The following is a 12292-nucleotide window of genomic DNA, read 5'->3' as shown; positions in this document are numbered from 1 at the left end:
TGAACCAGTAGTATTGAATGATCGAGTAGTTTCTACTGCTGGCTGAGTTGGGCGCTCATCAGGATAGGCCGTAGATGTATCTGACTCACTGACCATTGTTGTCTGATCGGCAAGAGGAGATGAACCAGTAGTAGTGAATGATCGAGTAGTTTCTACTGCTGGCTGAGTTGTGCGCTCATCAGGATAGGCCGTAGTTGTATCTGACTCGCTGACCATTGTTGTCTGATCGGCACGCAAAGATGAACCAGAAGTAGTGAATGATCGAGTAGTTTCTACTGCTGGCTGAGTTGTGCGCTCATCAGGATAGGCCGTAGTTGTATCTGACTCGCTGACCATTGTTGTCTGATCGCCACGCAAAGATGAACCAGTAGTAGTGAATGATCGAGTAGTTTCTACTGCTGGCTGAGTTGTGTGCTCATCAGGATAGGCCGTAGTTGTATCTGACTCGCTGACCATTGTTGTCTGATCGGCACGAGGAGATGAACCAGTAGTAGTGAATGATCGAGTAGTTTCTACTGCTGGCTGAGTTGTGCGCTCATCAGTATAGGCCGTAGTTGTATCTGACTCGCTGACCATTGTTGTCTGATCGGCACGCAAAGATGAACCAGTAGTAGTGAATGATCGAGTAGTAACTACTGCTGGCTGAGATGTGCGCTCATCAGGATAGGCCGTAGTTGTATCTGACTCGCTGACCATTGTTGTCTGATCGGCACGCAAAGATGAACCAGTAGTAGTGAATGATCGAGTAGTTTCTACTGCTGGCTGAGATGTGCGCTCATCAGGATAGGCCGTAGTTGTATCTGACTCGCTGACCATTGTTGTCTGTTCGGCACGAGGAGATGAACCAGTAGTAGTGAATGATCGAGTAGTTTCTACTGATGGCTGAGTTGTGCGCTCATCAGTATAGGCCGTAGTTGTATCTGACTCGCTGACCATTGTTGTCTGATCGGCACGCAAAGATGAACCAGTAGTAGTGAATGATCGAGTAGTAACTACTGCTGGCTGAGATGTGCGCTCATCAGGATAGGCCGTAGTTGTATCTGACTCGCTGACCATTGTTGTCTGATCGGCACGCAAAGATGAACCAGTAGTAGTGAATGATCGAGTAGTTTCTACTGCTGGCTGAGATGTGCGCTCATCAGGATAGGCCGTAGTTGTATCTGACTCGCTGACCATTGTTGTCTGTTCGGCACGAGGAGATGAACCAGTAGTAGTGAATGGTCGAGTAGTAACTACTGCTGGCTGAGATGTGCGCTCATCAGGATAGGCCGTAGTTGTATCTGACTCGCTGACCATTGTTGTCTGATCGGCACGAGGAGATGAACCAGTAGTAGTGAATGATCGAGTAGTTTCTACTGCTGGCTGAGATGTGCGCTCATCAGGATAGGCCGTAGTTGTATCTGACTCGCTGACCATTGTTGTCTGATCGGCACGAGGAGATGAACCAGTAGTAGTGAATGATCGAGTAGTTTCTACAGCTGGCTGAGTTGTGCGCTCATCAGTATAGGCCGTAGTTGTATCTGACTCGATGACCATTGTTGTCTGATCGGCACGCAAAGATGAACCAGTAGTAGTGAATGATCGAGTAGTAACTACTGCTGGCTGAGATGTGCGCTCATCAGGATAGGCCGTAGTTGTATCTGACTCGCTGACCATTGTTGTCTGATCGGCAAGAGGAGATGAACCAGTAATAGTGAATGATCGAGTAGTTTCTACTGCTGGCTGAGTTGTGCTCTCATCAGGATATGCCGTAGTTGTATCTGACTCGCTGACCATTGTTGTCTGATCGCCACGCAAAGATGAACCAGTAGTAGTGAATGATCGAGTAGTTTCTACTGCTGGCTGAGATGTGCGCTCATCAGGGTAGGCCGTAGTTGTATCTGACTCGCTGACCATTGTTGTCTGATCGCCACGCAAAGATGAACCAGTAGTAGTGAATGATCGAGTAGTTTCTACTGCTGGCTGAGATGTGCGCTCATCAGGATAGGCCGTAGTTGTATCTGACTCGCTGACCATTGTTGTCTGATCGGGACGCAAAGATGAACCAGTAGTAGTGAATGATCGAGTAGTTTCTAGTGCTGGCTGAGTTGTGCGCTCATCAGGATAGGCCGTAGTTGTATCTGACTCGCTGACCATTGTTGTCTGATCGGCACGCAAAGATGAACCAGTAGTAGTGAATGATCGAGTAGTTTCTACTGCTGGCTGAGTTGTGTGCTCATCAGGATAGGCCATAGTTGTATCTGACTCGCTGACCATTGTTGTCTGATCGGCACGAGGAGATGAACCAGTGGTAGTGAATGATCGAGTAGTTTCTACTGCTGGCTGAGTTGTGCGTTCATCAGGATAGGCCGTAGTTGTATCTGACTCGCTGACCATTGTTGTCTGATCGGCACGCAAAGATGAACCAGTAGTAGTGAATGATCGAGTAGTTTCTACTGCTGGCTGAGTTGTGCGCTCATCAGGATAGGCCGTAGTTGTATCTGACTCGCTGACCATTGTTGTCTGATCGGCACGAGAAGATGAACCAGTAGTAGTGAATGATCGAGTAGTTTCTACTGCTGGCTGAGTTGTGCGCTCATCAGGATAGGCCGTAGTTGTATCTGACTCGCTGACCATTGTTGTCTGTTCGGCACGAGGAGATGAACCAGTAGTAGTGAATGATCGAGTAGTTTCTACTGCTGGCTGAGTTGTGCGCTCATCAGGATAGGCCGTAGTTGTATCTGACTCGCTGACCATTGTTGTCTGATCGGCACGAGGAGATGAACAAGTAGTAGTGAATGATCGAATAGTTTCTACTGCTGGCTGAGATGTGCGCTCATCAGGATAGGCCGTAGTTGTATCTGACTCGATGACCATTGTTGTCTGATCGCCACGCAAAGATGAACCAGTAGTAGTGAATGATCGAGTAGTTTCTACTGCTGGCTGAGTTGTGCGCTCATCAGGATAGGCCGTAGTTGTATCTGACTCGCTGACCATTGTTGTCTGATCGGCACGAGGAGATGAACCAGTAGTAGTGAATGATCGAGTAGTTTCTACTGCTGGCTGAGATGTGCGCTCATCAGGATAGGCCGTAGTTGTATCTGACTCGCTGACCATTGTTGTCTGATCGCCACGCAAAGATGAATCAATAGTAGTGAATGATCGAGTAGTTTCTACTGCTGGCTGAGTTGTGCGCTCATCAGGATAAGCCGTAGTTGTATCTGACTCGCTGACCATTGTTGTCTGATCGGCACGCAAAGATGAACCAGTAGTAGTGAATGATCGAGTAGTTTCTACTGCTGGCTGAGATGTGCGCTCATCAGGATAGGCCGTAGTTGTATCTGACTCGCTGACCATTGTTGTCTGATCGCCACGCAAAGATGAACCAGTAGTAGTGAATGATCGAGTAGTTTCTACTGCTGGCTGAGTTGTGCGCTCATCAGGATAGGCCGTAGTTGTATCTGACTCGCTGACCATTGTTGTCTGATCGGCACGAGGAGATGAACCAGTAGTAGTGAATGATCGAGTAGTTTCTACTGCTGGCTGAGATGTGCGCTCATCAGGATAGGCCGTAGTTGTATCTGACTCGCTGACCATTGTTGTCTGATCGGCACGCAAAGATGAACCAGTAGTAGTGAATGATCGAGTAGTTTCTACTGCTGGCTGAGATGTGCGCTCATCAGGATAGGCCGTAGTTGTATCTGACTCGCTGACCATTGTTGTCTGATCGCCACGCAAAGATGAACCAGTAGTAGTGAATGATCGAGTAGTTTCTACTGCTGGCTGAGTTGTGCGCTCATCAGGATAGGCCGTAGTTGTATCTGACTCGCTGACCATTGTTGTCTGATCGGCACGAGGAGATGAACCAGTAGTAGTGAATGATCGAGTAGTTTCTACTGCTGGCTGAGATGTGCGCTCATCAGGATAGGCCGTAGTTGTATCTGACTCGCTGACCATTGTTGTCTGATCGGCACGCAAAGATGAACCAGTAGTAGTGAATGATCGAGTAGTTTCTACTGCTGGCTGAGATGTGCGCTCATCAGGATAGGCCGTAGTTGTATCTGACTCGCTGACCATTGTTGTCTGATCGGCACGCAAAGATGAACCAGTAGTAGTGAATGATCGAGTAGTTTCTACTGCTGGCCGAGATGTGCGCTCATCAGGATAGGCCGTAGTTGTATCTGACTCGCTGACCATTGTTGTCTGATCGCCACGCAAAGATGAACCAGTAGTAGTGAATGATCGAGTAGTTTCTACTGCTGGCTGAGATGTGCGCTCATCAGGATAGGCCGTAGTTGTATCTGACTCGCTGACCATTGTTGTCTGATCGGCACGCAAAGATGAACCAGTAGTAGTGAATGATCGAGTAGTTTCTACTGCTGGCTGAGATGTGCGCTCATCAGGATAGGCCGTAGTTGTATCTGACTCGCTGACCATTGTTGTCTGATCGGCACGCAAAGATGAACCAGTAGTAGTGAATGATCGAGTAGTTTCTACTGCTGGCTGAGATGTGCGCTCATCAGGATAGGCCGTAGTTGTATCTGACTCGCTGACCATTGTTGTCTGATCGCCACGCAAAGATGAACCAGTAGTAGTGAATGATCGAGTAGTTTCTACTGCTGGCTGAGTTGTGCGCTCATCAGGATAGGCCGTAGTTGTATCTGACTCGCTGACCATTGTTGTCTGATCGGCACGAGGAGATGAACCAGTAGTAGTGAATGATCGAGTAGTTTCTACTGCTGGCTGAGATGTGCGCTCATCAGGATAGGCCGTAGTTGTATCTGACTCGCTGACCATTGTTGTCTGATCGGCACGCAAAGATGAACCAGTAGTAGTGAATGATCGAATAGTTTCTACTGCTGGCTGAGATGTGCGCTCATCAGGATAGGCCGTAGTTGTATCTGACTCGCTGACCATTGTTGTCTGATCGGCACGCAAAGATGAACCAGTAGTAGTGAATGATCGAGTAGTTTCTACTGCTGGCTGAGATGTGCGCTCATCAGGATAGGCCGTAGTTTTATCTGACTCGCTGACCATTGTTGTCTGATCGGCACGAGGAGATGAACCAGTAGTAGTGAATGATCGAGTAGTTTCTACTGCTGGCTGAGATGTGCGCTCATCAGGATAGGCCGTTGTTGTATCTGACTCGCTGACCATTGTTGTCTGATCGGCACGAGGAGATGAACCAGTAGTAGTGAATGATCGAGTAGTTTCTACTGCTGGCTGAGTTGTGCGCTCATCAGGATAGGCCGTAGTTGTATCTGACTCGCTGACCATTGTTGTCTGATCGGCACGAGGAAATGAACCAGTAGTAGTGAATGGTCCAGTAGTAACTACTGCTGGCTGAGTTGTGCGTTCATCAGGATAGGCCGTAGTTGTATCTGACTCGCTGAGCATTGATGTCTGATCGGCACGCAAAGATGAACCAGTAGTAGTGAATGATCGAGTAGTTTCTACTGCTGGCTGAGTTGTGCGCTCATCAGGATAGGTCGTAGTTGTATCTGACTCGCTGACCATTGTTGTCTGATCGGCACGCAAAGATGAACCAGTAGTAGTGAATGATCGAGTAGTTTCTACTGCTGGCTGAGTTGTGCGCTCATCAGGATAGGCCGTAGTTGTATCTGACTCGCTGACCATTGTTGTCTGATCGGCACGAGGAGATGAACCAGTAGTAGTGAATGATCGAGTAGTTTCTACTGCTGGCTGAGTTGTGCGCTCATCAGGATAGGCCGTAGTTGTATCTGACTCGCTGACCATTGTTGTCTGATCGCCACGCAAAGATGAACCAGTAGTAGTGAATGATCGAGTAGTTTCTACTGCTGGCTGAGTTGTGCGCTCATCAGGATAGGCCGTAGTTGTATCTGACTCGCTGACCATTGATGTCTGATCGGCACGCAAAGATGAACCAGTAGTAGTGAATGATCGAGTAGTTTCTACTGCTGGCTGAGATGTGCGCTCATCAGGATAGGCCGTAGTTGTATCTGACTCGCTGACCATTGTTGTCTGATCGGCACGCAAAGATGAACCAGTAGTAGTGAATGATCGAGTAGTTTCTACTGATGGCTGAGTTGTGTGCTCATCAGGATAGGCCGTAGTTGTATCTGACTCGCTGACCATTGTTGTCTGATCGGCACGAGGAGATGAACCAGTAGTAGTGAATGATCGAGTAGTTTCTACTGCTGGCTGAGTTGTGCGCTCATCAGTATAGGCCGTAGTTGTATCTGACTCGCTGACCATTGTTGTCTGTTCGGCACGAGGAGATGAACCAGTAGTAGTGAATGATCGAGTAGTTTCTACTGCTGGCTGAGTTGTGCGCTCATCAGGATAGGTCGTAGTTGTATCTGACTCGCTGACCATTGTTGTCTGATCGGCACGAGGAGATGAACCAGTAGTAGTGAATGATCGAGTAGTTTCTACTGCTGGCTGAGATGTGCGCTCATCAGGATAGGCCGTAGTTGTATCTGACTCGATGACCATTGTTGTCTGATCGCCACGCAAAGATGAACCAGTAGTAGTGAATGATCGAGTAGTTTCTACTGCTGGCTGAGTTGTGCGCTCATCAGGATAGGCCGTAGTTGTATCTGACTCGCTGACCATTGTTGTCTGATCGGCACGAGGAGATGAAGCAGTAGTAGTGAATGATCGAGTAGTTTCTACTGCTGGCTGAGATGTGCGCTCATCAGGATAGGCCGTAGTTGTATCTGACTCGATGACCATTGTTGTCTGATCGCCACGCAAAGATGAACCAGTAGTAGTGAATGATCGAGTAGTTTCTACTGCTGGCTGAGTTGTGCGTTCATCAGGATAGGCCGTAGTTGTATCTGACTCGCTGACCATTGTTGTCTGATCGGCACGAGGAGATGAACCAGTAGTAGTGAATGATCGAGTAGTTTCTACTGCTGGCTGAGATGTGCGCTCATCAGGATAGGCCGTAGTTGTATCTGACTCGCTGACCATTGTTGTCTGATCGCCACGCAAAGATGAATCAATAGTAGTGAATGATCGAGTAGTTTCTACTGCTGGCTGAGTTGTGCGCTCATCAGGATAAGCCGTAGTTGTATCTGACTCGATGACCATTGTTGTCTGATCGCCACGCAAAGATGAACCAGTAGTAGTGAATGATCGAGTAGTTTCTACTGCTGGCTGAGTTGTGCGCTCATCAGGATAGGCCGTAGTTGTATCTGACTCGCTGACCATTGTTGTCTGATCGGCACGCAAAGATGAACCAGTAGTAGTGAATGATCGAGTAGTTTCTACTGCTGGCTGAGTTGTGCGCTCATCAGGATAGGCCGTAGTTGTATCTGACTCGCTGACCATTGTTGTCTGATCGGCACGCAAAGATGAACCAGTAGTAGTGAATGATCGAGTAGTTTCTACTGCTGGCTGAGTTGTGTGCTCATCAGGATAGGCCGTAGTTGTATCTGACTCGCTGACCATTGTTGTCTGATCGGCACGAGGAGATGAACCAGTAGTAGTGAATGATCGAGTAGTTTCTACTGCTGGCTGAGTTGTGCGCTCATCAGGATAGGTCGTAGTTGTATCTGACTCGCTGACCATTGATGTCTGATCGGCACGCAAAGATGAACCAGTAGTAGTGAATGATCGAGTAGTTTCTACTGCTGGCTGAGATGTGCGCTCATCAGGATAGGCCGTAGTTGTATCTGACTCGCTGACCATTGTTGTCTGATCGGTACGCAAAGATGAACCAGTAGTAGTGAATGATCGAGTAGTTTCTACTGCTGGCTGAGATGTGCGCTCATCAGGATAGGCCGTAGTTGTATCTGACTCGCTGACCATTGTTGTCTGATCGCCACGCAAAGATGAATCAATAGTAGTGAATGATCGAGTAGTTTCTACTGCTGGCTGAGTTGTGCGCTCATCAGGATAAGCCGTAGTTGTATCTGACTCGCTGACCATTGTTGTCTGATCGGCACGCAAAGATGAACCAGTAGTAGTGAATGATCGAGTAGTTTCTACTGCTGGCTGAGATGTGCGCTCATCAGGATAGGGCGTAGTTGTATCTGACTCGCTGACCATTGTTGTCTGATCGCCACGCAAAGATGAACCAGTAGTAGTGAATGATCGAGTAGTTTCTACTGCTGGCTGAGTTGTGCGCTCATCAGGATAGGCCGTAGTTGTATCTGACTCGCTGACCATTGTTGTCTGATCGGCACGCAAAGATGAACCAGTAGTAGTGAATGATCGAGTAGTTTCTACTGCTGGCTGAGATGTGCGCTCATCAGGATAGGCCGTAGTTGTATCTGACTCGCTGACCATTGTTGTCTGATCGGCACGAGGAGATGAACCAGTAGTAGTGAATGATCGAGTAGTTTCTACTGCTGGTTGAGATGTGCGCTCATCAGGATAGGCCGTAGTTGTATCTGACTCGCTGACCATTGTTGTCTGATCGGCACGCAAAGATGAACCAGTAGTAGTGAATGATCGAGTAGTTTCTACTGCTGGCTGAGATGTGCGCTCATCAGGATAGGCCGTAGTTGTATCTGACTCGCTGACCATTGTTGTCTGATCGGCACGCAAAGATGAACCAGTAGTAGTGAATGATCGAGTAGTTTCTACTGCTGGCTGAGATGTGCGCTCATCAGGATAGGCCGTAGTTGTATCTGACTCGCTGACCATTGTTGTCTGATCGGCACGCAAAGATGAACCAGTAGTAGTGAATGATCGAGTAGTTTCTACTGCTGGCTGAGATGTGCGCTCATCAGGATAGGCCGTAGTTTTATCTGACTCGCTGACCATTGTTGTCTGATCGGCACGAGGAGATGAACCAGTAGTAGTGAATGATCGAGTAGTTTCTACTGCTGGCTGAGATGTGCGCTCATCAGGATAGGCCGTAGTTGTATCTGACTCGCTGACCATTGTTGTCTGATCGGCACGCAAAGATGAACCAGTAGTAGTGAATGATCGAGTAGTAACTACTGCTGGCTGAGATGTGCGCTCATCAGGATAGGCCGTAGTTGTATCTGACTCGCTGACCATTGTTGTCTGATCGGCACGAGGAGATGAACCAGTAGTAGTGAATGATCGAGTAGTTTCTACTGCTGGCTGAGATGTGCGCTCATCAGGATAGGCCGTAGTTGTATCTGACTCGCTGACCATTGTTGTCTGATCGCCACGCAAAGATGAACCAGTAGTAGTGAATGATCGAGTAGTTTCTACTGCTGGCTGAGATGTGCGCTCATCAGGATTGGCCGTAGTTGCATCTGACTCGCTGACCATTGTTGTCTGATCGCCACGCAAAGATGAACCAGTAGTAGTGAATGATCGAGTAGTTTCTACTGCTGGCTGAGTTGTGCGCTCATCAGGATAGGCCGTAGTTGTATCTGACTCGCTGACCATTGTTGTCTGATCGGCACGAGGAGATGAACCAGTAGTAGTGAATGGTCGAGTAGTAACTACTGCTGGCTGAGATGTGCGCTCATCAGGATAGGCCGTAGTTGTATCTGACTCGCTGACCATTGTTGTCTGATCGGCACGCAAAGATGAACCAGTAGTAGTGAATGATCGAGTAGTTTCTACTGCTGGCTGAGTTGTGCGCTCATCAGGATAGGTCGTAGTTGTATCTGACTCGCTGACCATTGTTGTCTGATCGGCACGCAAAGATGAACCAGTAGTAGTGAATGATCGAGTAGTTTCTACTGCTGGCTGAGTTGTGCGCTCATCAGGATAGGCCGTAGTTGTATCTGACTCGCTGACCATTGTTGTCTGATCGGCACGCAAAGATGAACCAGTAGTAGTGAATGATCGAGTAGTTTCTACTGCTGGCTGAGTTGTGCGCTCATCAGGATAGGCCGTAGTTGTATCTGACTCGCTGACCATTGTTGTCTGATCGGCACGCAAAGATGAACCAGTAGTAGTGAATGATCGAGTAGTTTCTACTGCTGGCTGAGTTGTGCGCTCATCAGAATAGGCCGTAGTTGTATCTGACTCGCTGACCATTGTTGTCTGATCGGCACGCAAAGATGAACCAGTAGTAGTGAATGATCGAGTAGTTTCTACTGCTGGCTGAGATGTGCGCTCATCAGGATAGGCCGTAGTTGTATCTGACTCGCTGACCATTGTTGTCTGATCCGTAGTTGTATCTGACTCGCTGACCATTGTTGTCTGATCGGCACGAGGAGATGAACCAGTAGTAGTGAATGGTCGAGTAGTAACTACTGCTGGCTGAGATGTGCGCTCATCAGGATAGGCCGTAGTTGTATCTGACTCGCTGACCATTGTTGTCTGATCGGCACGAGGAGATGAACCGGTAGTAGTGAATGATCGAGTAGTATCTCCTGCTGGCTGAGTTGTGCGCTCATCAGGATAGGGCGTAGTTGTATCTGACTCGCTGACCATTGATGTCTGATCGGCACGCAAAGATGAACCAGTAGTAGTGAATGATCGAGTGGTAACTACTGCTGGCTGAGTTGTGCGCTCACCAGGATAGGCCGTAGTTGTATCTGACTCGCTGACCATTGTTGTTTGATCGGCACGAGGAGATGAACCAGTAGTAGTGAATGGTCGAGTAGTAACTACTGCTGGCTGAGTTGTGCGCTCATCAGAATAGGCCGTAGTTGTCTCTGACTCGCTGACCATTGTTGTCTGATCGGCACGAGGAGATGAACCAGTAGTAGTGAATGATCGAGTAGTATCTACTGCTGGTTGAGTTGTGCGCTCATCAGGATAGGCCGTAGTTGTATCTGGCTCGTTGACTGTTGTTGTCTGATCGGCACGAGGAGATGAACCAGTAGTAGTAAATAATTCAATAGTATTCACTGTGCTGGTTGGCGGCTCTGGCTGAGTTGTGTGCATTGCAGAATAGGCTGTGGTTGTGTTGAATTCTTCGAGCTCAGTTGTTTGATCAACACGTAGATCAAAATCAAAAGTGCGATCGTCGGGATAGTCAGTTGTTGTATCAGACGCACCAAGCTTGGTAATGGGCATCCGAGTAGTTTCTGCTGCACTGATTGTGTTACTATCATCGTATATTTGAGTCGTTCGGGCTGTCTCGTCATACATGGTCGTCCCTGGTAGTGGATTGTGAGTAGTCTGAGGCTTTGATAGAGAGTCACGGTCAGGGAACGTTGTGGTGTAAAGCCAATGTATCGGTAAGATTGTTGAGGTTGTTAGTTCGTTGTTTTTGTTAAGTTCAGGTTTCGCTTTGTCCGCAGTAGGGTGATGTAATGTCATATTATGGGTACTCTCGGTGGAAGCATTGACTTCAGTTATCATTTCGGTATTTGAAGACTGGAATTCGGTTGTGCTGCTATTATCAACATCTGCTTGGCTTTTTCCGGTGGTATATACAGTGTTATTGAAAGGTGTTGTTGCAATCCGGGCAGTGGTAGTTTCAATTAGATCAGTTGTTAGACGCTTCGTCTCACTCTCAGGCAAAGCCATTGTTATAGCTGTGTTTGTTACGTTGTTAACTGTTTTCATAGGCTCCCCTTCGACAAACATGTCTGTGCTATTTACATCAGAGTACGTGTCGGTGGTTGCGATTGGAACTGTGTTACGTGTTTTTTTTAATCAATATAAAACAAAAATAAAATTAACTTTTATTTAACTTCATTTATTCACAACATGTGATCAATGACGTATGTTCATATGTGTAGTTCATGTAACTGAACAGTATATGGTATGGTGTTGTCATGTAGGTGAGCTGAGTAATGTGCAATGAAAGCAATGTGTAATTTAGTTTGTGTCAGTTTTTTAATTGCATTTTTTGCAGATTTCAAACCGTGCATCACTTGTGATAGCCAACGTTGTTGTGAAATACAAAACAGTTATGAAGCGGAAAACTTACGATCATGATGAAATACTTCACGTAGCAATTCCACTACATTAGCAGAGCGACAGAGTAGGAGCAAGCCAGAGGAAAATACTATTGAACTAGCTAAATAAGGATGGAGCTGAGAATGAATCTAGGATACTGAGATGGCGATGGATAGACCATATTGATAAGACCATCCTTAGTACTATCAGGGGCGGTCGGCGATTATATGCTTCGTAGTGAGGTATGGGGAAATGAAAATCGGAGACACACAATGCGCGCAGTTGTAGATGCGGGTGAGAGTTTTTTGTAGTACTTACCCTTGACGCAACCGCCAGTGATTGGATCACATGGAATTCCAGGCGGGCAATGTTCACAGCCAGTCGTACGATCGTCGCTCTTTGGAACGCAATTGCATCCATCGCAGTGCAATCCGCCGGCACAGTCTGCTGTCTTCTCGCATTGACACACTATAATATTGACGAACCAAGAAAGAGCAGCTAAGATTTATAACCTAACTCGGGTATGAATGACAACTGA

The 12292-nt window shown here is 47.5% G+C and overlaps 1 protein-coding gene across 1 annotated transcript in view; it reads right to left on the bottom strand.

Moving 5' to 3' along the window:
- The window catches only part of LOC131266082 (uncharacterized), a 127344-nt gene that overhangs the window by 49498 nt on the left and 65554 nt on the right, over positions 1 to 12292 (bottom strand). Inside the window, exon 19 of the mRNA XM_058268435.1 lies at positions 12073 to 12222. Coding sequence (XP_058124418.1) covers positions 12073 to 12222 — 150 coding nt within the window. The remainder of the gene's footprint in view (positions 1 to 12072; positions 12223 to 12292) is intronic.

Source organism: Anopheles coustani, chromosome 2, assembly GCF_943734705.1.
Source record: "Anopheles coustani chromosome 2, idAnoCousDA_361_x.2, whole genome shotgun sequence".
NCBI classification, from domain to species: Eukaryota; Metazoa; Arthropoda; class Insecta; order Diptera; family Culicidae; genus Anopheles; species Anopheles coustani.
This window is presented reverse-complemented; position numbering and strand designations above follow the sequence as displayed.